Here is a 26,849-nt window from a genome sequence, read left to right on the forward strand (position 1 = left end):
ATTAACCAGAGTTGATTACCATCTTTCAGGAACACTCACTCTTCCAAGGACATATAAGCATTAAGATGCTACCATGATCTATTTTTGGTTCACAAGAGATGGCCAAATGACCATCCCTTAATTATTCACTAGTTATAATTAATAAAATATTTAATTACCCAAAAATTATGTCTCTCAAACTTTTTATTCATTACAATATCTATCTATATGATAGATAGGAGATAATTAACAGAGGGAAGGTATTAGAATTAGAAATGGTTAGGAAAAGCTTCCAGTAAAAGTTGGGATTTCAGCTAGGCCTTAAAGGAAATCAGGAAAGTCAACCAGATAGAATGTAGAAAAGAAAGCATTCTAGGAAGGTGGGAAAGCCAGAAAAAACCGTCCAGAGCTGAGAGATGGAGTATCTCTCTAGTTCATGGAACTGCTAGGAGGTATCTTTAGATTAAAGAGTATGTTTGGGGGAATAAGATGAGAAAAGACTGGAAAAGTAGGACAGGAGTAGGTTATGAAGAGCTCTGAATGCCAGAGTTTTTTGTATTTTATCCTGGAGATGGTAGGGAGCTACTGGAGTTTATTAAAGGTGGGGGGGCAACATGGTAGAACCTTCACTTTAGCAAAATCAGTTTGGGGACTGAATGGAGAATTGGAGTAGGGAAATACTTTCATTGCAGTAGTCCAGGCTTCAGGCAGTGATGATTGTTAAGCTGAGAGCTTGAGAGAGTAGAATGATGGAGCTTGCCCTCTATTATATTAGGGAGAGAGCAGGGAAGAAAGGAAGTGGTTTGGGGAAAAGATGAGTTCAGTTCAAGATGTGTTAAAATGTCTGGAAGGCTACTCATGATATAAGATTGAGGTCAACAAAAAGTTTGGAGCAGGAAAGTAGATCTGAGCATCATCTAAAAGATGATGTAATCACTGAGTGAAAGGGTATAAAGAAAGAAAAGAGCCCAGGACCAAACCTTGAGGCTCTATGATTATAAGGTATGATCTAGATAAGGATCCAGCAAAAGAGATTGAAAAGGAAGAGTTTGATGGGTAAGAGAAAACCAAGAGAATTTGGTGTTCTTGAAAAACTAAAAAGAAGTGAATACAAGGCACCAAAGACTAATCAACAGGGATGTAAAAGGGAATGAGCATTGAGAAAAGACCATAATATTTGGCACCATTTTGATTTTGGATCATTATAACTTAGGAGAGAGCAGCATTGTTGAGGTAAGGTTGGAAGCTGAATTGAAAAGTGTACAGGACAGGAACTTTGGAGAAATATACTTAAGGCTCAGTATGATTGATTTAAACAAAGTATTAACTCAGTGGAATTGATAAGACAATAGTTATCTAGTTTAGCGTATGAGTTCTTTACTTAAGTATGATTGATTTAATCTTACAACAAATAATGGTTTCCTAGTGATATAATGATTGGTTTATACTCAGTATACTGTAATGATATAATTGTAATAGAACATATAAACTAGGGACAAACTCAGCCAGAAGCAGACTTCAAGAAAGAGGCCATCTTGGTAGCTCTCCTGCTTCCTCCACTAAAACTAAGACCGATTCTGAAAGCCCTCCAGAAAGCTAGCCTTGGCACCAATCAAGGAGACAGACTGTGAAGGAGACAATTTTATCCCTGACTATTCTCATAGTGATTATTCTGCTGAAAACAAGGCTGGTCCCAACACCTCTAAAAAGCTAGCCAGAACACTACAAAAAAGGGTTAAAAAGAAAGTGAGAGAAAGAGTCAAAGTACTATTTGTGAATGGTCTTTTATCTACAAAAGTCAGAAGAAAAAAGGATGATGGGTAATAAAAAAGGAAGAATCAAATATTATGGATCCCCTGAACTTGTTCTATTGAGTTGACATATTTTTCAGACACTCTGGATGCAGAGTATTAATGAGGTTCTCAATAAAGACGAACCTATCCCAACCCCAAGCTGATATAATTTGTTGTTTGTACCCCAAGCGGGACTTCTCAAATGTCCTTAGGAGTGAAGACAAGCATCAGTTAGTATGTAGTAGATGAGAAACTACTTATGGAACTGGGACCCTTGTAGATAAGAAGCATCCTATCTTCATAGTTTTAACACTGCCCATGGGAAAATAATGTGGCTTTTGCCATCTTAATTATTCATGATTTCTCTCCCTTTGTCACACCTGTTTAGGTGAAGATCTTTATTTCTCCTCCTACTCCCTTTGTCACAACTTCATAAATTTTCAAACTTCTGTTTGAATTGTGAATTCTTTGTCCTGGTCTAGGGTTTCACATGCATATTCATTTCTTTTGCAATAAATCTAGTTGCAAAGTAATATCTTATGGACTTGTGATACTATTTTTGGTTAACCTAATTAAGAGTTTTCTCAGAATGGGGAGATATGAGAATGTTTGTAGTAGGTAGGAAATGTGCCAATAGACAGAGAGAGAGTAAAAATACTGGAAAAGTGGGGATGATGACAGGGGATGCAATTTGTTGGAGGAGATAACTTGAACAAATACATAAGATCACTTTGTTTCATGAGAAGGGTAAAGGAAGAGAGTGGCAGAAAGTATCTGAGTGATAAGAGATGAGAAAGAAGGGAGAAGAAGAAGCTCATGGTGAATGGGTTCAATGGCTTCCTTTTTTCATTTTTTTTTTCTTTGTAAAATATAAGGTAAGGTTCTCAACTAAGAAAGTAGGTACCTTAATACCCCTAAATAGAAGCCACTTCTGGAAACCTAACTAACATACTAGTACCAGTACAAATCAAATAAGTAAACCTGGGTATGTGTTATCAATTATATATATATACCACATATAGTTTCTTTCTATTTCTTGATATTTCTTGGTAGACTGACTCCCAATTATTATAGAGTGCTTTAATACATAAACTTCCCTCTGGGGATTATATAGATTAAAGCCTCAAAACTTTTAGCATACTGTTTCATTGGCATTTCTTTCATAAAAGTATCTTTTCTTTGATATTTATGATTTATTCTTTGACCTATCAATTTTTAAGAATTGTCATTTCATATCTCTTTTAGTTTGAATCTTTTCTTTACAGGTCCTTTATAATTATAATTACTATGTCACTGTAATCAATAAAGAATGTGTTTAATATTTCTGGTTTTTTTGCATTTCTTGTAAGGTTTTTATGTCTTAACACATGCTACATTTCCATAAAAGTGGCATATAGAGTTTAAGATATATAGATGTTCCATTCTATTGCTTTTCAGTAACAGTCCGGGATAAACATATACCTTTTCTAAAGTTCTATTCAGGACTTAAAATTCTTTTTTCTTTATTTTTTGTTTGCTTTGTCTAGGTCTAGGAAGTATGCATATGAGGTATTATAGTTTTGTTGTTTCTTCCTATTAATTCACTTAAATTTAAATCTCATGCCATTCAGTATATTTACATTAAGTATTAAATATTAAGTGTTGACATTATTCCATCAATTTTATCTTTGACATATACTGACTGTATAAGCCTAAACAAGTCGCTTAACCTCACAGTTTCCTATCCAACTCTTTGTTGTGTAGAATAGTGGTGGGCAAATTATGATCTTCAGTATGCTGTTTTTGTTTGATCTTCATAGTTTTAAACATAAAAAACTTATTTACTAATTCAAAAAAAACAGTCAGCTTCTTGGAAACGTAAAACAGATAAGGGGCTAAATGTAGCCCACAGGCACTAGTGTGATAACCCCTGCACTAGACGATTTCAGAGCAAGTGTTTACCTGAATTATGAATACAAGTTCCCTTCCTCAGGAGTTCCCTATAGCCATAAAATAACAGGTCCAGTTCTTATCTCAATTATATCATTGTCTATGCTGACTTTAGGTATCACTTTTTAACTAATTAAATGTTGTTGGTTTTTTTGTTTTTGACTTTTTAAAGATCAGGATTGATAATTCTTGTTTTCCTAATTCCCCTAAAATAAAATTCTATTCCAACTCCTTGTTCTAATTGTGTGGACCTTTATACTTCAAGCATTGTTGAATTCTGCTTTCCAATCCATCTACTACTGTTCTTCTCTTTTATGGTTGATTTCATCCCATTTATATTCATAGTTATTATTATTAATTGTGAAATTTCTTCCTATCTTCTCATAATTTTTCCTCTCTTTTCAGCTTACTCCAATGATGTTTCAGCTTGTTTTGACAGATTTACTAGTTGTATCTTTCAGGTAATTCAACCCTTGAAAAACAGCTGATAGAAGCTGACACAATTTGGCCATGCCAGATTCCTACTCTATATCTCCTCCTAGAATAATTCCCTTCTCCAGTTCTGAAATGCATCTTCCAAAACGCCCTATCTGAGCACTATCACTATTGGCCAGGCACATTCAGAGAATGTTCTCAGCTTAGGTTCTAATATCTTTTTCATTTCATGATTATAAGCACTTGGTTCCGCTTAGATAGAATGATCCTATTGTTTATAATATGTTACAATATGAATTATATTTGTAATCTACATGTTCTCATTCTACCACGCTCAGTCTGCTACCTTAAAAATTAGGCAGCATGATTTTAAAGATAATAAGAGGAGTAATGAATTACTTGACAGTAAGCTTCATGAATATAAAGATGGTGTCTTATCTAAACATTTTACCTTCCCATGCTTAGCCCAGTATAATCAGTACACCTTAGGTACTTAGGAAATGTTTGCTGAATGAGAAAATGAAATGAATAAATAAGAGATCAAACAGAAAGGGCAATAGAACTATGAAAAGCTAAGTTTTGATTTCCTTTTTCTAGTCCTAAAAAAAAACCAAAAACAAAAACAAAAAAACTGGTTTCACTGCTAGCCATTTACCTTATTGCTAAAGCTTCTAAGAAAAGGAACCACCTTAGAATTAGTACAGAAGTATATACTTTCACCACTTACCTAATAGCTTCTACTAACAAAACAACAAAGTATCTAGGAGACTCCGTACATTTAGCTTTTTACTTAAACTTTTTTGGTATGTAAAAAGACTTTGAACTGTTCCTACAATGATAAGCAGTATTAATGCTTTCTCATTTATGAGACAACAGTGTCAATATCATTGTTACAACCTAGAAATAAATATTTTAATATTTAAACAATATTTTTGAAAATATTCTCCTACATTAGATTCTCATGCCATGTTTCTGGAGCTTAATTTAATCAATTAACTTAACCAATATCTCAAGAGAATCCAGTCTCCTTAATGAATAAAAACTAGCTATGCTGTGAAATTACTGCATTTTTCTGTGTTGGGGCCAAGATAACCAGATAGTCTACATCAATTATATCAGAGATGAAAGAATCTTTTCTCCTTTCCTTCTCCACTTAATAATGAACATGCAAGCTTTTTCTTAGATGCAAATCCTGAACTACTAATTAAGCTTCATAGAAGTAGCTCTCTGCAACAGATAAACTTTAAGACACTTTTGTCATAATGTGATTGTGGCTTCCAAACATGCCAAGTTCACAATTTCTGACTGTAATTTTATCACAATTCATCAACTGTATTTAATAAAATGACTATATTTTCATTTCATGTAAATAAACAAGGACCAATATGCAATGGTGTATTTTAAATAAATTTTCTCTTTCAAAGATACCATTGTATTAATAATACAAAAAAGTATGATGAGTATCCAGAAGTATGAATCAATCAATAAACATTTATTAAGTACTTACTATGTTTCAGGTAGTGTTCCAAGTGTTAAGAATACAAAAATAATTAAAAGACAGTTTCAGATGTGAGAAAAGCACCTGACTCACCTGACTTATATCACTTGTCCAGGCAGCTTTTTCTTGGCGAGAAGGTGCTAACAAGACAACCGTGAAAGGAGCAGAATCTGGAGGTTCCACCACAATCTTAAAATCCAAGTGTCCAAACACTTGCCCAGAACCTTTTGCTTAATACAGAGAAGAAACATATTATCAGGTACAAAAACTGTAACACTCTTTTGTCAGTACAACTCTTTTTAGAAACTTGAATATGTTTTGGCAAACTTATGATTATGTTTACTTTCATACATCTCTTTGGAAAGTATAAGAATTACTGTTCCCATTAAGTAGGTAAGGCACCTGAGTCCCAGGGAAGATGAATGAATATATTGTTCAAGGTTTCAAAGCAGGTGTGGGTCATGGCTAATTTTTCTGATATTATGGCCTAGTGCTTTACACTACTCAAAACGGTACAATTATCATATGCCAATTCAGTTTTTTTTCCTATCAGCTATCAAAAAAATGCCCTCATTTGCCACAGAAGAAAAATATAGTATAATATAAACTCAAAAATAGTTCTAAAAGATGCACAAATTACACAGTTAAATAATACTCCAATAAAATAAAAAAGGGAAAAAAATTAGTTTATCTTTTTGGCATTTTCAAACTAAGTGTGATGGAATATAAACAGAAACACTATTTTAAAAGTCTCCAGCTTGAGCTGAAACTCAGTATAAGCAGCAGACTGACTTACAATCATCTTCACTTGCATCAGGCTCCTCAATCAAGGTGCATTCTATGAGAGAGAGAACACCTCCTGTCTGTAGAAACAAATCATTCTTAGCCAGAGGATTCTAACAATTAGAAAGCTATGTAAGATTTAAAAAATTCTATTATTTCAGATCTCAAGTAAAATCTTCTTAAGTGAGAGAAGATACCATGCTTCAAATCTATGCCATAATCAACATATTTTTTTTAAAAAAGATACCAACCTGGAAGAGATACTTTTCTATTCTTCTCCCCTTCCTTTTCCCTCTCCCATTCACCCAACTCTTCCCTCTTCCACATTGTATACATAATTTTTAGTGAAAGAAAATGGACATGTTTTAACTAGTATAGGAAACACTTCTTATCCCACCCCCCCAAATAACATTAACATTGCTTGCTCAGCAAATCCTTCTAGGCACTGAAAAGGTGATGTAATTTGCCCAAGATCACAGAAGCATGTGTAAATTGCTACACTTGGATCCGGATCTTCTTAACTAAGAGATGACCCTTTTTGTTGGCTAAGTCACTCCTCCTTTTACACACAAACTAGGAAAATGTTTTCGAATTATGCTTCAGTGCACTCAGAAGTACCCTGGGAGCAGCTTAGAAGAGACCACAACTCATCAGTAGGGTGACTCACCAATACGATACAAATGATAGTCTAGGGAATGGAAAAATCACATCTATTTTGCTTTAGATATTTCCCCTCTTGTTTGCAGAGATAATGTAAGTCACATACTAATTGACCACTTAGCAAATATCTGCCTCACTAAATTAGATGACCCTCCAAGCATCTAAGAAAGTTTTATTATACCTCAATAACCATACTAATAATAATTTTTGATGATAAGCCTATGAATTTAATCCCACTTTTTTTTTAGCAAAACAATTTAAAATGAATTTTCATTATCTTGAATCCAAGTAACAAAAAGGCAAAATATATTGTTGTTAATCATTATTTCATAACTTCTACTGGAGTGAGAATGCTTGCTGAAATATTGCTGAATGCTAGAAAACTATTTTGTCATTTAAAAAACCTGAATTCTTGTAGGAATGTAGATTGTATATGGGTTAGTTATATAAAAACAGTACCTTGAGCAGGTGCAGTTTTCCTCCTGAGCTTCTTGTACAAATTAAAAAGTGTTTTGTAAATAAGAAGCATTGTCTTTCTCCTTCTTTTTTCAAAGACAATGAGCCCAGGCGAACTTTACTAAGTTTCCCCCTCTCAACTGAAGGGACTTGAATGAGAGAACCTGGTGATTACAAAAGTGAAGAAAAATACACAACAATTAGAAATCTGTTTAGCAAGTGACTCTTCTTTCAGTGGCAAGAAATACCAGGGGCCTATTTCATTTTAAAGACACAAAGGATTTATGTTTTTAACTCATTAATGCCAGGAAAATCTGAACAAGCAAATTTCTAGAAACTACAATAAATGAAAAATAAATCCCATTAATTCTGAATGCCAACAGATCACAGTTTTTAAAAAATGTTTATATTAAATCATTTTTAAAATGCAATTTATTCTGCATTAACCCAAAGAAAATCTAAACTTAAGATTTTGAAGATGTGAGTCAAAACCAGCAGGTATTCAAACACTTCTGTCTCTTTTAATGTGAGGGATTTGATGTTGAATGTGTTTAGATTTGTAAATCTAATAATAAACAGGAAGTGAAGAAGAGTTTACTTCACTGAATAATTAATACATTGAATATAGGTTACCAAAATATTGATGAGATTTCATTTTTATTTAAAAAAAAGACAATTTATTTTTAAAAAATTTATGCATCTCTTGAGCATCTTAAAAATACAAGTATTATATTTAGTGTTTGTGTGTATAAGCATAATCCAATGAAAGTATTTTATAAGAATTTTTAAAGACTGCTTTATTTTATTTACATTTAAAATAGAGATATATTGATGTGGTAAAAGTCCTTCCCCCTTCTAGCACCAAAACAAAAAAATTTCATTTTTGTATCACTTCCTAAAACCTAGACTATATCAGCTTCACCCAAAGCTTCACTACAAAAGTTTCTCTCAGACAAAACTACTTTTGTGCCAAAGTGAAGTACTAGGAAGAAAGCTGATACAACACTTGGAATGATTTTCATTATATCCAGATTCATTTGCCCTTACACAAAGTAAAGAAAATTCTAAGTTTGAATTCAAAGCTAAAGCAGAAAGATAATTCTGAAGGTTCTGTGTACTTCCTGTGGCTTTAATTTCTAAACTCTGCAAGGTGACCTGATATTTTTTAAAAAAAATATTGTTTAATTCATGACCTTTATTGAATAAAAAACTTTCATTGGGGATAACTTTCTTATTTATTGATTGATTTTTATCATTAAAAATGCCCACATATATAAAACATTGAAACCACATTCAGAAAGCTTTTGTGTTAATAGCAAGACCAGCAATTTCTTTCTTTTTTTTTTTTTTCTTTCTTAAAGCAATATATGGATTGTGGAAAATAATAGGGCCCCCCCTGCAAATTCCTATCTCTAAATCTCATCCCTCATCCTACTCCACCCCCAATCCATTTAGGATGGGTAGGGGGTGGGTGTCCTAGAAAAATACACGAGTCTGTGGGTGGGTTTGAAAGAAGGAAAGGAGGCTGCTTGACAGATGAAGTGGGAGGATATTCTAGGCATAAGTAACAGCAGGGAAAGGGCTTCGGGGGTGGATGTGGGAGTGGGAGAATGGAACAAAAGGGCCCAGGAGGTTTGACTGAAGTGAAGGGAGTGGGCAGTGAGTAAAGTGAGAGGGGCAATGTGGGTAGAAGCAAACTGGTGGAGGGCCTTGAAAGTTAGAATGACTAATCTGAATTTGAAGAGGCAAATAAAAGGGAGTGGAGGTTTCCAGAAGTGGAGATAAGAGGAAGGGAAGAAAGATGGTCAAATTTGTAAACAAAAAATCAAAGGAAGCAAAGGAACAGTTTAACTAAAGGGAAGAAAACTGGAATGAAAATGGCCAGTGAGGAATTTATACAAGATCAGGTAAGGACAGAAAAGAATCAAAAGCAGGATAAGTGACATTCTGGCTAAAGAAAGTCACCAAAAGGAAAGTCAGAAGAAAATGTTCATGGGAATCATAGGAAATAATAGAGTTTCCAAAAGAGACCTTAAAAATTGCTCGAAAAAAGAGAATAAAATGGAAGAAGACATCTTACGTTAATTTTAAATTGAAAGAGGACAGAAAAGTGAAGGATAGAACAAGGTATATGGAACTACCCAAAGAATTTCTATAATTCTCTTAGTCAATTAAATCTGAAGAAGAATATATATATGCATATAAAAATTATGTATCTATATATAGAGAGATACTCATGTATATATACACAAATATATATGTGTGTACACATATACATACAAATATGTGTATGTATTTTTAAGTGGTTATCCAGCTTTAATTTGAAGAAGTGAAAGAGAACTTACTTCCTCCCTCACAGCAATTATCTGGTTCTAATCTAAATTTATCCCTCTGCAACTTCTCTTTGTTGCTCATAATTCTGCACTTACAGGGTCAAAACAAGTCTAATTCATCTGTCTTCCACATAACAGCCTTTCTAATATTTGAAGATAGCTATCAGTTCTCCTCTAAGTCTTCTGTAAGCTAAACATACTCATTTTCTCTGGCTAGTCCTTCATACCAATAAACTGATGAGGTCTTTCACCATTCAATGTCCTCATCTGGATGCTTTTCAGCTTATCAAGATGTGGTGATCCAGCACTGCATATTATGGAATGACTAGTGCAGACTACATCTGCAATGGCACATCACTCGAAAACATTCTTCCCTCATGTGAACCCTTTCCCTCTCAGTGAAATCTAAGGATATATTAGATTTTTTCAATTGCCATACCACAATGTTGTCTCATGTTGAGTTTGTACTCTCCTAAAACCTTCAGGATCAAATGTAATAATGTAAGCAATGTACTTTATAAACCTCAAAGCACTGTGTAAATATTACCAATTATTATTTTTAGACAATCGAGCATATTTACCTACCTCCCTCATCTTGTACCTCAGAAATTAGTTTTTTGAACTCGTGTCTTTCATTTATCCCCATTAAATGTCATGTTATTAATTAATTCAACCCAACAATCCAATTCAATTCACTAATCATTTATTTAAGACATATAGACAAATTAAAAAGAAAGGAAAAATCAGTCCCTATCATCAAAGACTACTTATATAATTATATAATAATTAGGGAAGGCAATGCAAGATGAGGAGAGAGGGGGAACTTTCCTATAGAATGTTTTAGCTGAAGAAGCTAAGGATTCTAAGAGGCTAAGGTAAGAAGGGAGTGCCTTCCTGGGCTAGAGTCTAATTGGGAAGGAGTTTAGACACAACTGAAGAGTGTAGTTTTCCTAAAAGCAACAGGAAAGCACTGAAGATTTTTACTCATGTGAGAAAGTCAAAGCCATAATTTATAAAGATTGTTTGTGTGACTAGGTAGAGGACAGATTGGAGAGGATGCAGACTGAAAGTAAGGAGATAAAAATTCCATTTGGATCCTGACATAATTATCTATCCTCCAAGATCTCTGTCATTTATGGATTTTTATTTTTATGCCTTCTGGAGCAGCTAGTTTATATAGTGGATAAGACCACTGGGCCTGGAGTCAAATCTAACCTCAGATACTTAACTAGCTGTATGATCTAAGGTAAATTACTTAAACTCTATCTGCCTTAATTTCCTTAACTGTAAAATGGGAGTAGAAATAGCACCTACTTTCCAGGGTTACTGTGAGTATAAAACTCAATAATATGTATAAGGCCCAGTACATGACTATGACAGATATTTAATAAATGATTGTTTCCTTCCTTCCTTCTCTAAAGTTGCTTATAAAAATGTCACAGCACAAGACCCAACAAAGACATCTACTTAGACCACTCCACTAAGGATCACCTTTAAGCTGACATCAAATCATTAGCTATTACTCTTTGGATCTGGTCAATCAACAGTTATTCTCATCTAGCTTCATGCTGCATCTTGTCCACAAGACTAAGAAAGTAATTAACCAATGCTTTGCTAAAAATTTAGACAAAATATACAACCATGTAGGGTAATGTTCAGGCTAGCTTTCTGGAGGATCTCAGGACCAGCCTGAGTCCTTGTCTTAATAAAGGAGGCAGGACAGCCACCAGGAGGCTGGTCAAAGATAGACTGTCTCTCTTCCAGTCCTTCTTAGCCCTTATGGTAATTACATCATTATGGCATACAGATTATGTGTGAATTTAGAGAATCATTACATCACCATGCTAAGTATATATGTGAACTAGAGAACCATTTTCTCATCAATTCACTTCCTTTTCTAGATTTTCACTAATCATGCCTTTTATAAAATATTCTAGAATTTTGCCAGGAATCACAATTAAGGTCATTGGCCTATAATTTTCAGAAACTACTGGTATCTGTCTTTTAAAAATTATCAGGATTATAGCTGTTCTACTTCAACTCTGTGTACTCCATGATCTTTCAAAAATCTATGGCAAAAAATCAACCATCACATCTGCCAGTTTTTCGTTACCCTATGGTGTCTTTTATTTGAGCCTGATGGCCTGAATTTATCCCAGTCAACTAAGTAGTCTCTTAACATTTTTACTTATTTATCTTAGACCCTATTAGATATTTTTTGTTCTTTTCAGACCAAAGTAATCTTTCCAGACCAAAAGGTCATTTTCCTTGGCAGAGAAAAGGAAAAGAAATTAAGAGATGAGCAGCAGTTTTTTTTTTACTTCTTGTTATCATTATCTATCCCATCTATTCAAAGCAGCAGCTCCTATTTCTACTTTTTCTCCTTTTCCCAAAAATAACTATTTTATTCCTCATCATAATAACAAAAGTTAGCATTCATATATTGCTTTAAGATGTACAAATAATGATAATTTAGGTAGAACTTACTAGGTACCAGAAACCTTGCTGAGCAGGGTTTATTATTATCATTTATAATTATTATCTCATTTGATCCCCACAACAACTCTGGGAAGTAGGTGCTATTATTATCCCCATTCTACAGATGAGGAAACTGAGACAAATAATGACTTACCCAAGTTCATAAAGCTAATAAGTGGATCTCAAATCTTCCTGACTTCAGATCTGACATTCTATTCACTGTAACCAGCTGCCCAAACCCTGTTAAAAAAACACTTTCTATTTTCCAGAAGCTAAAACAAAAGGTATAATTGCATTCACTCAGGGATTTCTCTGGCCACAGTAACTCAGGAAATGTGGGAAAGATCTAATCTCCTTTAGTACAGGGAGTATCTGCAGAGGTGAAACCACAGGTCTTTCAAAACAATATAGCAAGAGATTTTTAAAAGAAAATGCTGAGTGAATGGTTAGTTTATATATTCATTATTATGTAGTCTTTTATTTCCCTGAAATAAATACTTCCCTGAAAAATGAATTTTTTTTTGGTAACTGATTATCTCTGAAAACTCAAATTGTATCCAACAAAGAAACTATTCTAATCATTGAGCATATTTTAGCTTTCACTACAAAAAACAAATGTCTGAACGAAAAGTGAAAAACTAAGTGATGACTCTGGGTGATTTGTCAGCAAAATGGAAGTAAACCACATGTTTGGAAATAACAGCTACTAAGTGAATTTCATTTTTCATCCAGATGTTTAATCTCATATTGATTCCAGCTGCATAGAACAGGCCCTTTTTGCCCAAGGACAGAAGCACATGAAGAGAGAGTTGAAGTGACTGACAAATATTTACGACTGCATTCTCTGACTCCAAAGAACTTTAGCCATCTTTATATTTAGCCTTATCTGTTTAACCTAAACTGGTACTTTGTAAATGGCACCAACTCCCTTAGTTTACTTCAATGAAAAAGCACAAAAAGTCCCTAAGGTTTTCAGACCATTTTTAGTGGTTGGATTATTATTAACCAGACAGGGCTGAATTTGAGAGCAGCCATATTTACAGTTTTATTTTCTCATTTCAGATGAACAGACAGCAGAAATTGGATGAACCAAAGAGATTCATGTTTTCTGGTATCCCTCATGACAAAAATATATCCGATTGGCTTCAATATTAATCAAGGAACTCTACAGTTAGATTAATTTAGTGTGAGGATTTTCTATATTTATTGAAGTCCTAAAACTATTACACAAGATTAGAAGTAGTTTCTAGGACTGACTAAGGGTCTAATTTGTGGTTAAGAGATATAAATTAAATGCCTTATATTTAATCAGATGCCTTTCATTGAATCAGATGTCCAAGCCACAGGAATATCATGATCACACTATCGTAGGAAGGTCAAAACGATTGAACTATCTATTAGACTGTTTTACAGTATAATCTGAAATGCCAAAGGTATTTCAGTGTGATTAAATGTCTTCAGATAAAGTCCAGCATGGAGCGCAATTCAAAACAAGCATGAATGAGACACCCAATATTTTAAAAGTGTACAAATGAGACTTTGGGACTATTTTTAAAAATCATGTTTTTGCCATCAGGAAATGTAACAATCTAAATGGAGGGACAGCATTAAGACTTGGGCAACCTGCTATGTATCATAGCAGAATATGATTAAATGAAAAATAGAGGTACAAAGTGCTATAAAAAAGTAGAAATGGGAGAGATCAGAATTAGCTGGAAGATCAGATGAAATGGTACTGTGACTAAGCCTTGACTTTAATAGGCATTGGTGTGGAGGGGAGAGCCCATTAGCCTGGTCATGACTGCAGACAGAAACAATGAGCTTCTAACAGGGAACAGGGTACATGAAGAATAGTGTGTAATCCCAGTGGAAGAATGGGGTAAAAATAGTCAGGCTTTGGAAGGCACTGGATGCTAAGCTAAAAAATTTTTAACTTATTTTGTAGACTATATGAAACCACCAAAAATTTATGATTAGGAGTGAAATGATTCTAAATAAACATTATTTTAACTTTGTCAAAATAATAAGGTAAATAATAAAAAGTTTTCTGTAAAAACATGAACAAGAGTCATATAAAACACATGGATTGTGATCTATCTTCATTGTAGATTGTATTCAGTAACTTTGGTCAATCTGAATTAAGATAGTAGCAAAATGACTATACTGAAAACAATCTACAAAACAGAAAATTGTATTTCTAATATATAAAATTTATTACTTTGGATGAGTATTAACTTTTACTAGATGCTAAGGTACCATTAATAGCAGTAATGGTAAACTAAATGATAATCTAGCATTCTTGTTTTTTTCTTCACTTTTTGCTATTCCACATATTTATCACAGGTACTTTTATCTTTTAAAAAACATTTTATATATACCCATGAGGCTATACAATCTGGATTATATTTTTAGGGATAATCCTATACTTAACAGAAGATAAAGATATTTTCAAAGATTTACAGATTTATTTTTAAAGATTCCATTATATATATTTTAATAATAAGATATGTGGGGATGGGAAAAAGAGGGAAGTTTGTTTTTTTTAAAGAAAGAAAAATATTCATATATACTCTTTTCTTTTCCCTTCAGGGTTGCTCTATTTTAAAATTATTCACATTTTTAAAAAATGAAATATTAATCAAATAAATGATTAATAATTAAATTAAGTTAAATCAATGGGAAAAGGGATTGTATTTTAATTAGTATAGATCATTTCCAGAATTTAAACACACTTAATTGCTTTGTAACTTTTTAGTGTATGTACATAAAGATCAAAGGATGACTCCATAAGAAATGGACTAGCTAGTTCCCTAAACCCCCAAATAAACTTCATTTTTATTAAAATAAATAAATAAATAAATAAATCAAAACAATCACTAGGCCTCTTATTTTGCTCAAAATTGAGATTCATTCAAATTCTGCCAGATGTTTGGAGAAAAAAAAAAGATGTGTAGTCTTTAATGGAGTATGTTATATCTTTTAATATTTCAGTTACAACCCAATAGTAGATATCTTTAAAGTCATAATGATTACTTAAGAAAATGTTCATTAAGAAGGTAACCAGATCAAAACAAAGTTACTAGTACCATTATTTTCACACTGTCATTGACCAGGCTACTATTCATTTTAAGTTTTTTTAAACCGTTTATTAAACCATTCCTAAACATGCCACCAGAACCAAAACAAGAACACAAAGAAAATTCTGTTGAAAGGCAAATCAGTTTAAGAACACTTGTGATCTCTAAATACTATGACAGAAGCAGAATTATTAAGAACAAAAATGGGCCACACTTGCAGCTCACAGAATGGTATCAATATCATAAAGGTATTAATCAAAGAGGGATGCTGTTCATGAAGAGATTTTTCCCAGACATAAAAAGAAGTCAACCTATTCAACATATTTACCCTTCCAATATTTTCCTTTACAATAACATTTTCAAAGTGAGACAGAAAATCTGTGTGGCAAGAATATGATGAATGTTCACAAAATATTTTAATAACAATACTTTTTTTCATGCAAGTCCTTCCACAACCAATTTGATTCTGAAAAAAATAAATTAACTCCAGAAGCTTCTTTGTCCTTTTCTCTCAATTTTTTTGGTATTTCAGATCAAGGTTCGTCAATATTTCCAATAACCACTGTGACATTATAGCATTCATAAGTACATATATGACAAGGCCACATCAATTCATTATAAGGCCAATAAGAAGCAAAAAAAAAAAAAAAAAATTCCATTATAAGGCCAAAGTAAATTAAATCGACTAAGCTCACTTTATATTCCATTATTATTTAAATAATGTTAGAGAGCATGAAGTCAGTATGAGAAAGCAAATTTTTACACAAAGAATTTTTCCAAGTTTTCTTAACATAATTTGAGTTTTCTGCCCTTGTTTACACAAAAAACAGAATGGCATGCGTTAAATTTTCCCACTAATGTGCACAGTGTAATTGATGTGTCTCATTAGATAAGGTAAAGACACAGTGATAATAATTCCTTTTACTAAGAGCATTTTGGCAAAACAGTTTTTACACCAATTTCCTCAAACAAATTAGCCACATCATTAGTAGAATTCCTTCCATTGAGTTAATTCTGGTGCAAGGATTATTCCTCTGGCCAATTTATGAACGCTGTATTTATACCTCTCAAATATAGTGGCATCCTACAGCTTCTAGGACATTCCCAGCAGAATCCCTAAACTCCCCAAAGCATCTTTTAGGGACCACTGAGGATGCCATCCACATTTATCTTTTATGAGCTGAAGAGCAGTTATGAAAAGGGACTAGTAACATAATGGTTCTTCTCCACAACCTTTGGCACAAAATACACCGTTTCTTTCTCCCTTTGCTCTTCTCAGTCCACAGCTTCGTTTACCAGGAGGTGCCCCCAAAAACATATGGCACAAACAGGAAGGCAGTGTTAAATTTACCATTACCCAAGAGCTGCCAAAACTTGTTCCAGCTGATGTCAGCCATGACATGTCATTTCACCTGGCAGCCAAAGTTACCAAGTGGAATCAAATTATATTGTGTGGGGCCGTTCCTGAAGTGCTGATGAAAAATGGGAACAACAGGCAGCTGTTTTCGCTCCGAACATTTTCTCCACTGCTTTGTGAGAGAGCTTTGAGTAGTTCGAGTTTCTCTTGTGTCTTTGCTTGGATGTCACCATCGCCTGACATTGCAACATCAATTGGCCAGACAGACCTGTTTTCCGTGGAGCTGTAGATAATATCTGGTCCATTGAGGATGATAGTCCAGTCAGAATGCAATTTACTGGCCCATTCATGCTTTACTATTATTGTGTTGCTGTTTTTCATGGCCCCTGAAAAGAAATAGCACAAGGGTGGGCCTCAGCCATAGCCCAAAACCCACCTGCTAAAGGGGGACAATTTGTTATACATTACTTGTCCTAGGTAAACAGCATCGGCTTTATAGCATTACGTGTTTCCCCAAATGCCCTGTTTCTGGAGCTGCCAAGTATAATGTTATAGTTGTGTCTACCATGACTATGCAAAGGCTTACCTTGTCGAATAAAAGTCTGGCTGGTGTCTAACAATATATCACAGCCTTCCACTATCATTCTTTCTATGGCAAGGTTTTTCCGGATGTTCTCAGTATCACTCACTTCATCATGCATAATCCTGTCAGATACAATGTAAACAGAAATGTTTCATTGTTGCATTTTCTACCACCAAGTCAAAAAAGGAAAGGAAAAATATAGCCAGCCTTCTCTGCTTTGAACCCCTGAAAAACTTAGGAGTGGGTTGGTACCAACCTGATCCTTAGAGATTGTAAATACCAAAAGCCCCAAACAAAACAAGGCTGTGATTAATTATTTCAAGTAATAAATGGGGATGATGAGTATAATGAAAATATTTTTACAAATATTTCATAGAAATAATATTATTTTTACAGGAATTCTCCTGGTAGTACAGAAGATACCATTACTTGGAATGCAAAAGAAATTTATGAGCTTTAAAACCACATACACTAAAACAGCATAGATACCAATAAGTGACCAAGAAATGAAAAGAAGAATCTGCACTCAAGAGGATTTTGCAGCACAAATAACATTGTATTTTAGCAGTATATCCCTGAATTCTTATGGAATGTGGCATCATATATTAAAGCAGATGATGTGTTTAAAGAATACAGTAAATACAACTAAAATTATAATAGGAACAGCTCCAAGGTTCATCCCCCAAAATACATCGAATTTCAATCATGAAAAATTCACGTCACAATTTTTTATTTCAATGAAGAATAATACCATTACTATTTTTTTTCTTTATGCAAAATTAATGTGAATGAGAAGGCAACTTATGCATCTCTTGAACATTTTAAAAATATAAGTATTATATTTCATATGTATAAACATAATCCAATAAAGGTATTTTTATTAAATAAGTGATTAGAGAATTGTGGGTAATATCCATAGGTAATTAGATGGGGAAATGAACTAACAGACAAAATACACATTATATCCCAAATCTCCTTCATTATATTCCCAACTTGGATGTATGGCTATATTACACTTCCACATAGGAAGACACTATACAAAGTTTCCCCTATCAATTCCCAAATCTATAATGTGGAAGCTTTCTATGTAAACAACACTGTTTACCTGACTATTCTGCCAAGTCAATCCTAGGGGCAAAGTTTCCAACATACCTTGAGAGTTCTTCTAGTTTTGATTTTGCAAATTCCAGACTTTTCCTTTCCACATGTTCATGAGGAGTATGAGCAAGAAGTTCATGGAGTGTTATAATATACCGGGGTATCTTCAAACAAAGAATAATGTCAGCACTAGTTAAGGGAACTAATATCAGGGTATTTCATTTTCTAAATACTTTTGAATTCAGTTCTTTGTCAATTCTCTTTAGCTAGCAATAAAACATTTCCTTAAAAAAATGCTTTAAAAATCACAGTGCTTCAATCCTCATATTCTTAGCATTTCACAAAAATATACAGGAAGCCAATCTTAAATGAAAAAGGCAATGTGGTGGATGGAATAATTGATAGCTTCTTTTAAAGTATTTCTTTGAAGAAGAAAAGAAGGACTTCCAAAAATTTTTTTCCAGTGAAACTGATATGGCTATATTAAATAATGGCAACATTGATAGGCTGTTAATCTGGGTGGATTTGTCTGCTTACACAATAAATAGCATTGGCAACTCAGCAACAGCTGGTTCTCAAGAAAAGGCTTTTAGCCTAACAGAATCTGATACCCTGAAACCTCCACACACATTGTCTAACTCTCAGCATAAAAGGGTACCCTTGAACTGAATTGTTCATAGGTAGATGAGCTTTCATAACTTAATAACTAACAATAGCCAAAGCATTCACTTTACCAACTTAACAACAATATTCTATGGCATCTATAGAAGGTTTAAGGTTTATAAGAACTTAATATACAGTATCTCAATTTGATCTTCACAACAGCCCTAGAGATAGGTAATAGAGATGTCATAATTCCCATTTTACAGATGAGGAAAATGAAATTTACAGAAGTTAAGTGACTTGCCTATAAAGCTGACAAGTACTGAAGGTAGTAGGGCCAGCTAGGTGGTATAGTGGATAGAGCACTAGGCTTGGAATCAGAAAAATTCCTCTTCATGAGTTCAAAGCTGTCTTTAAACAAATTTACTAGCTTATGACCCTGGGTTTGTGATTTTTTCTATATTCCTCAAAAATTTGCCTCACTTCCCTCATTTATAAAGTGCGTTGGAGAAGGAAATGGCAACCCACTACAGTTAACTTTGCATACAAAATTCCCAAATGGAATCAGAGTTGCATGCTACTGAAATGCCATAACAACAATGCTGAAGGTAGTACATGAACCTAGGGCTTCAAGTCCAATGTGTTACCTACACCACACTTCTCAAAATTACAGAAGCCAGAACAGCTGAGCTAATTGACAATATTCATATTCATACTTATTCTGGACTAGAGAAAAGTATGTTTTTTTTTAAGTTGTGGGTATCATTTTTAAATGTTATACCTTTATAAGCTTTTCTGTAGATGATTAGGAAAAAGGTTAAGTACAAAGTGGTAAAAAAGGAAACTTCTTTCAGCTTTGTGCCAGGAAATAGGTACAAGTTTGTGGTAAAATCCTTAGGCAAAAAGATATAAGAATGAACTAAGGGATAAAACATATAAAGAAAAGTATACACTTTAATCCCAAACCTTTTTTCATCTACAACCCTGCTTAACTACTGCTGCCTTATGTGCATCTCAGAGAAAATGACACCACCACAGGACACCTGGAAGAGCCTGTGGTTGGACACTCTTAATGATGTTAGAGAAAGAAATAAAAAAACAAGGAATAAGAAAGGAAGTGGTATCTTCTTCTAGAGATGAGGCTGCTAACCCATCAATATTAAGACACGGTAATGAGGTTTTTCCCCAAAGCCATAGTGTAATATTTGCATTGGCCATTCACTGTATCTCACTAATGGCATGAATTTGTGAGGATGGCTGGCCAATATAGTCTGTGGCTAAGGAGCACAGCAAAACAAATGAAATATCATAAGGAAATGAAATAATGACCCTGTCCTCATGCTCTAAACAGTGAGGTAGACTAACCATAGCACATTCTGAATGATACCTTCTTGGCAGCACAGGATCTTCCTTCTGGACAATATAAACTTTAATCAAAATTTTTCCTCCATGAAAAACAAAGATGGAGATAAATGGCAATTAGCCACAATAAAGGGAGTGGGGATAGGCTGCAATAAACTCAAATGTTCTATTAATCCACAAATCTAATTTTAGCAATATATCAACATCCTAGTCCATTAATTAAGTCTTTTATGATACAGCTGCTCTCTAGGATCCCAACTGATGGACAAATAGTTTGCCTTCTTCCTTTTTCTACTCTCCAGCAGAAGTAATAACAAGCAACAAAAACTGCAAAAAAGCATGCTCAGGAAAAGGATTCTACAGCACAAGAAGAGCTCCTGGACAAATTCCAAATTCCAGTCTAAATCATCAGCCCCTGCAGAAAAGTTTTATTCCAAATTGATTCCGACAGGCTAAGAAGCGTATCTGAAGCAATCACAGTTCAGCTTTTAATTATGGCTGACTAAAACAGCTGTCACTTTACTGCCCTTACAGAGATGGTATTCTACACTGATGATTTAAAGAGATTTGAGCATTCCTCAAAAATGCCCATTGAAGGATGACCATATTTTGAATAACTTTTAGAATGTGAATATTAAAACCATTTTTGTGAACTATCTAAAAAAGTATTAACCAAATTGTTATAATTCATAAATGCTGCTGACTACATTCTTTTGTTTACCAGATTCTTCCTGTCAATATAGTAATTCATGACATGAAGGTTTTCATGATGTCATTCTAAGGTTACAAATATAGAAGTGGAATTTTGAACCTGAGTCTCTAACTTAAAATCTAGTATCATTTTCCACCAAACTATGTCCACATTCAACTACGTTTACTTTCAGTCTTTTTGTTTTTATTATTCACTCATTTCAATCATGTCTGATTCTTCATGTTGCCATTTAAGATTTTGCTGGCAGAAATATTGAAGTGGTTTGTCATTTTCTTCTCCAAATCATTCTACAGATAAGGAAACTGAGGCAAATAGGATTAAGTGATTTACCCAGGGTTATACAGCTAGTAAGTATCTGAGACCACATTTGAAGTCATCTTTCTGATTCCAGAGTCAGTGCTCTATCCACTGCACTTACCTAGCTGCTCCTTTTAGTCCTTCACAAATCAACAAATAGTAGGTAAAAGGATAGTAAAGACTTTATTTACTTTATGTTCCAAGCAAGAGTTACAGAATGTTTCTCCATTGGTTCTCCATTGACTCTTTTACACAGAAAAAAAAGCTGATTTGTGTTAAGCACATTCCTCACCTTCCTTATCCCTTATATCATCAGCAATACTCAAAAGAGGTAACAAATGTATGTGGGAGAGGAGAGGAGGTGACAAAAATACATTATAATTAATAAAATTAATTAGAGATTCAAAATGTTTTTCAACTGCAGAATATATGCCAGTATCAGAGTCATTCCAGCAAGGCTGTTCTTCTACAGTGAATAAGAAGGAATGTACAAAGTGTGAGTGTACATGAATTTCTCTCTCAATAAGTGATTTTCTTCTCTTTTCTACTCCCCCAAATTAGTAAAAGGACAAAAATTTAGGACAATATCTTGCTATCCATAGTAACAGGTAGTACTTACTTTCCAGGATTTGAGTAAGAATCAAATGGGATAATGTTATGCAAAGTGCTTTGCAAACCTTGATGTGCTATAAAATGTGAAGTATTATTTTTTTAAAATTTCCTTCATTGAGGATCTTCAGAGATTAGACAACTACTTCTTGTTGATGGTGTGGAGGAGACTCTTTAGTCCACATTGGGCTAAATGGCCTCTGAAATGAAGGGCTTCTAGGGCCTGTTACAACTCTTAGATTTCCCCAAAAAATTCTATCTATAGTTCCTAGTTCTGTCCTCTGGCAACAAAAAAGAATAAGACTTACCCTGCTTTCAGTGACAAATACTTAAATATTTGAAACCAATGATCCTTTCTGACCTAAGTCTTTTCTTCTCTAGACTAAATAGTCCCAGGTTCTTCAGTTGATCTACATAATTTGGAGTTCTTTCATGATCTAGTTCACATTTATCTCACATGTATATATAATATATCTGTATAATATAAAATGTATCACATGATTTTACTACCTCAAAGATAAGGTCTGAGGCTATAGTTCTGGGGCCAAGCCCCAGGGGACAGAAGTTCCAAGCATAAAGGGCTCTTCTGTTGTGTGTGTGTGCGTGTGTGTGTGTGTGTGTGTGTGAATACCTGATGTTAAAACAAGTGCACCTAGACGCTGGCATTTCTTCGAAGGCCATGGGTATCATGAATTTATTGATGAATGATGTGTTCGAAAGTCTTGCCAGGAGGCAGCCTTGATGGCCCTAAATTCAGGCTGCCCACCCTGATATCCTAGAAGATCCAAATAGCTGTAGGTCTGCTTCTCTCTGGGGAATTGGCCAAACATACTGCACCTGATACACCAGCTCCAAGTGAACTTGCTATGAACTGGTTTGGGGATGAAAAGAATCTGTTTGTAGTAATTTCCCATATTTATATAGTGTCTCTTGCAAAACATTATATAATGCATAGTTATCTTCTCGTTTTAATCTCATTTTAATCCTGGGACATTGGTGTAGGAGCTACTATAATAAGTATTAGAAATCAGCAAAGTTCTTAGGACAGTTGTATAAACTTGGCTAAACAATCTCATCTTTCTAGACTGCAAGCATTCTCATCTGTAAGTTAGAAGGGCTAGACTGGATGATCTTTCAAGGTCTAAATCTTCCAGCTTCTTCCAGCTCTAAATGTATGAGTTATGATTCAAAATCAGCAAAGAGGCAGATGTGATCAATAGATATGAGTATACTAGTCCCACATCCATTCTGACACTATGGCCAACAGACAAATAGAAAGGAATAGAACTTCCTGTCTGCATTCTGTTTTGTTGGCCCTTTCTATTCATACAGGAGACCTGATTCTCTGGAAAAATGGGAATGAAAGTGAGTCAGATGACATTTCTCTGTAGTGGACCAGTCTGATTATGTTGCGTCTAGTTGATTTTCCCTAAGTAGACTTATATTCCATACCTCTCTCATAAATCCTTCCTTCTCTCTGTTCACAGTCACTCCTGAAGTTCAGGTTATTGCTACTTTTTATCTAGACCACTATTTGGTCTCAAATCTCTCCTCTTTTCAATTCATTATCCACACACACAGCTGCCAACGTGATTTTCCTGACTATGTCATTTCCCTACTCTATCACCTCCGCTGCTTCTATATTGACTCTAGGAACAAATATAATGTAATCCTTTTCTATTTAAAAAAATTCATTTAGTATGAATTTTTTTAATTATAAAAGGGTGTACAAAAGACTATACATATACTTAGAAATTAGTAAAAATGTGCATATTTGAGATTCATGTGCAAACATTTTTTACTAATAGGGGTATGTGAATCCAAAAAAATTTGAAGATCACTACTCTAGAATTCTAGACTAATTCTGGCCTTGGCCAATAAAATGTTGATTTAATCTCTTAGAACCATTCTGGTCATCAAAAAAGCCATAAAATTACAACATTTAGAGTTCAAAGGATTTTAGAGGCTATCTCATCACACTTCCTATTGATTGAGTGACCCATGAAAAGTCACACAACTATAGTGGGTGGAAACTAGATCTGGGAATAGAACACAGATCTCAAGTTTGCTATCTGGGGATTATTTTGGGTAAGTTAAAATGCCTAGGTTTATTGCTAATAGGAAGAAACTTCTGGGCAAGAACAAGATCAAATCAGTTTCATTTAATATCCTGAATTCAATACATTGAGTTCATTATCCTTTTTTTGGGGGGGGGGAGGTGTGAGAACAGGCAATTATAGTTAAGTTAATTATCCAGGGGTCATACAATTTGTGTCTGAGATAGGATATGAATTCAGGTCCTTCTGACTGCTGAGCCAGTGCTCTACCTACTATGCTACCTAGCTATCCTAAAATCATTCTTTCTTACTAATTTCCTATTGGCTCAAAAGCAGTTATCTTCACCAAGGTGCAATATATATGAAAATAATACACTAGAAGGGATTGATTTCTCTTGCATTTGTTAAATACAGCTAGATAGCCAGTGGAGAAGACAATTAGACCCAATTATCAGGTATTCCATTCATTTTTCAGAACTCTGCCTTTATACATTCTTATTACACAGAGAAATCTGTACAGACAGAAGGATTTCATTATTACCTAAATTAAATTGCTAAAGGCTCAAATGGAATCTCATATAAACTGCAAAATAATTACATAAATATACAAAGCTTTGTTCTATTAGGAAATCCTAATATTGTTAGTTTTAATTTTGGAAAATTACAATAAAATTTCTTACACCTTGATATTTCTTCAAGGATATGTTTTCAAATTTATGATATACAATATCTTAAAAGTTTGTGGGGAATGCCATTTATATCCAAATGTGGGTTATTGCTTTCTTTTTTCTTACCAGTATATGTCCCAAATGAGATGAGACCTATAATTATCAACTTTGATAAATATAAACAATGTTTTGATTATAAAGTTTATTTTATTCTAAATCCTTGGAGCATACAAAATTATAATGTTAACTTGAATTGTTTTTGTACTTTTCCAACAGAGGCAGAGTTTTAAAACTTCAGTTCAGGAAAACTGAGAGGAGGTGGGGAAGCCATCATTATAACAAAATTTCATGGTACTGAAGTTTTCAGGTGCATTCATTTGATTTCCAGTGCACACAGCCTCTGGGGTAGGAAACTGTGCTCAAGCTTCTCCAAGGTTCCAATAAAGACTGAAGCTTTATGCTTTTAGGCAAATAATCAGGATCTAAATTATTGTTTCTTTCTGAAACTACAAAACCATTCATCAACATAGGAGATGGCTACTTTTTGGAGATGATCAAACAGCTGGCACTGCAGTTACTATGGTATAGGCAATTCATGAAATTGCTTTGTCACATGATAACCTGGCCCGAAGAAATCACAAATATCACAATGAGAAAGCTCATTGTCCTTCTACAAGAAGAAGGTCAATAACACTCATCAGAAGGCTAGGAAATCCAAATCATTTTTCATTCTTCTCAAAATATAGCAGACAGTGTCTGAGAGTTGAATTCTAGACAAAAGGGCAAGAACTATAATAGGCCTTAGTGCCTGAGGTCAGTGCTCAGCAGTAACTGATCCTTCAGCTGTAGACAGTGCCTGTAAAAGCTAGATCTTAGGGACACCATCAACTGCAAAGAATCATGAGATTATTCAGGGATCATCTTATCTTTGGCTACTCCAGGAGATGGGAATAAGCCATTGACTGGCAGGTTGGATCTATAGAGCAGTTTAGCAGACTAACCAAAGTTAGTTAGAGTAAGAAAAAAGGTACTATCAGAAAGAAGAATGAGGGAGAGAAAGAGTTCCTCATTGTGGCCTTAGTCCTGAAAAGAACTTAGCAAAGATCTTCACTTTAGACAAATCTTTTATAGGGGAAATAAAGGGAAATCAGGGAAATGAAGGTGGAACTCAGAGGAAGAGATCAAGGAAGAGAGGAAGTGCTCAAAGATGAGCAGGGATCAATGAGGAACCAAATGGAATATCTGACAGATCAGGTCCCAGACCTGTCTAAAGATATGCTACTCAATATCCTCAAAAGTTGTTTAAAGATACCCAGAGGTGAGGGGATGAACAATGGAAGGCAAACAGTTCCTTCTTCATAATCACTCAATGTAAACAAGATAGTCTAGGAATTGGCTATATCTGATAATAACCAGATAGGCTTCTTCCTGAGAAAGAAATTAAGTCCACATCACAAATATCACTCAATTATCAAATGAGTTAACATATATAAAACACACTGTAAAACAAAGCACATATAAATGCTCACTATTGTTACTACATTATTTTATATATTTAAGTTTTTTGAAGATTAGGATGCACCTGTATTCTGAATTCTAGCACCAACTAGTTTGTCTGACCTTGTACATTTAATAACCATGGGAGAGCATCTTTACTTTGTTTTTTTAAATAAACTCAGTGAGTTATTTTTAAAATTTCCGAAATAACTTACCTGAAACATAGGATAGGTCAGAAAAGTTTCCAGCATTCTCCCCTCACAGGCTGGGTTGGCTTCATACTGTTTCAAGAGTTTGTCAAAATCTCTGTTTTGCTTACAATTGGCTAGCACTTGAAGACTGTACTGATGATTGCGAACAAATTCTTGATAAATATTAAGCATCGGTAGTAGAATATCAAATAGATCAGCTAAAAAGAATCAGTATATATCAGATTAGCAAAAACTCTTCAACAATGTTAACTTTTAAAGTCAAGGACAATATCTTGGAAGGAGGGAATGTTAAGTGACTTGCCCAGGGGTCACACAGTTAGGAAGTGCTAATTGTTTGAGTATGGATTTGAACTCAGGTCCTCCTGACTCCAGG

At 34.2% G+C, this 26,849-nt stretch overlaps 1 protein-coding gene across 5 annotated transcripts in view; it reads right to left on the reverse strand.

The window, feature by feature from the left end:
* RASGRF2 (Ras protein specific guanine nucleotide releasing factor 2) overlaps positions 1–26,849 on the reverse strand; it is a 321,033-nt gene that overhangs the window by 158,762 nt on the left and 135,422 nt on the right. For all 5 annotated transcript variants that reach the window (XM_074282189.1, XM_074282188.1, XM_074282187.1 and 2 more), the window contains 6 exons: positions 26,480–26,673; positions 18,514–18,623; positions 17,365–17,483; positions 7,537–7,697; positions 6,431–6,497; positions 5,728–5,864 (listed from right to left, as the gene is read on the reverse strand). In XM_074282189.1, coding sequence (XP_074138290.1) covers positions 5,728–5,864; positions 6,431–6,497; positions 7,537–7,697; positions 17,365–17,483; positions 18,514–18,623; positions 26,480–26,673 — 788 coding nt within the window. The remainder of the gene's footprint in view (positions 1–5,727; positions 5,865–6,430; positions 6,498–7,536; positions 7,698–17,364; positions 17,484–18,513; positions 18,624–26,479; positions 26,674–26,849) is intronic.

This window comes from Sminthopsis crassicaudata, chromosome 1 (genome assembly GCF_048593235.1).
Source record: "Sminthopsis crassicaudata isolate SCR6 chromosome 1, ASM4859323v1, whole genome shotgun sequence".
Taxonomy (NCBI): domain Eukaryota; kingdom Metazoa; phylum Chordata; class Mammalia; order Dasyuromorphia; family Dasyuridae; genus Sminthopsis; species Sminthopsis crassicaudata.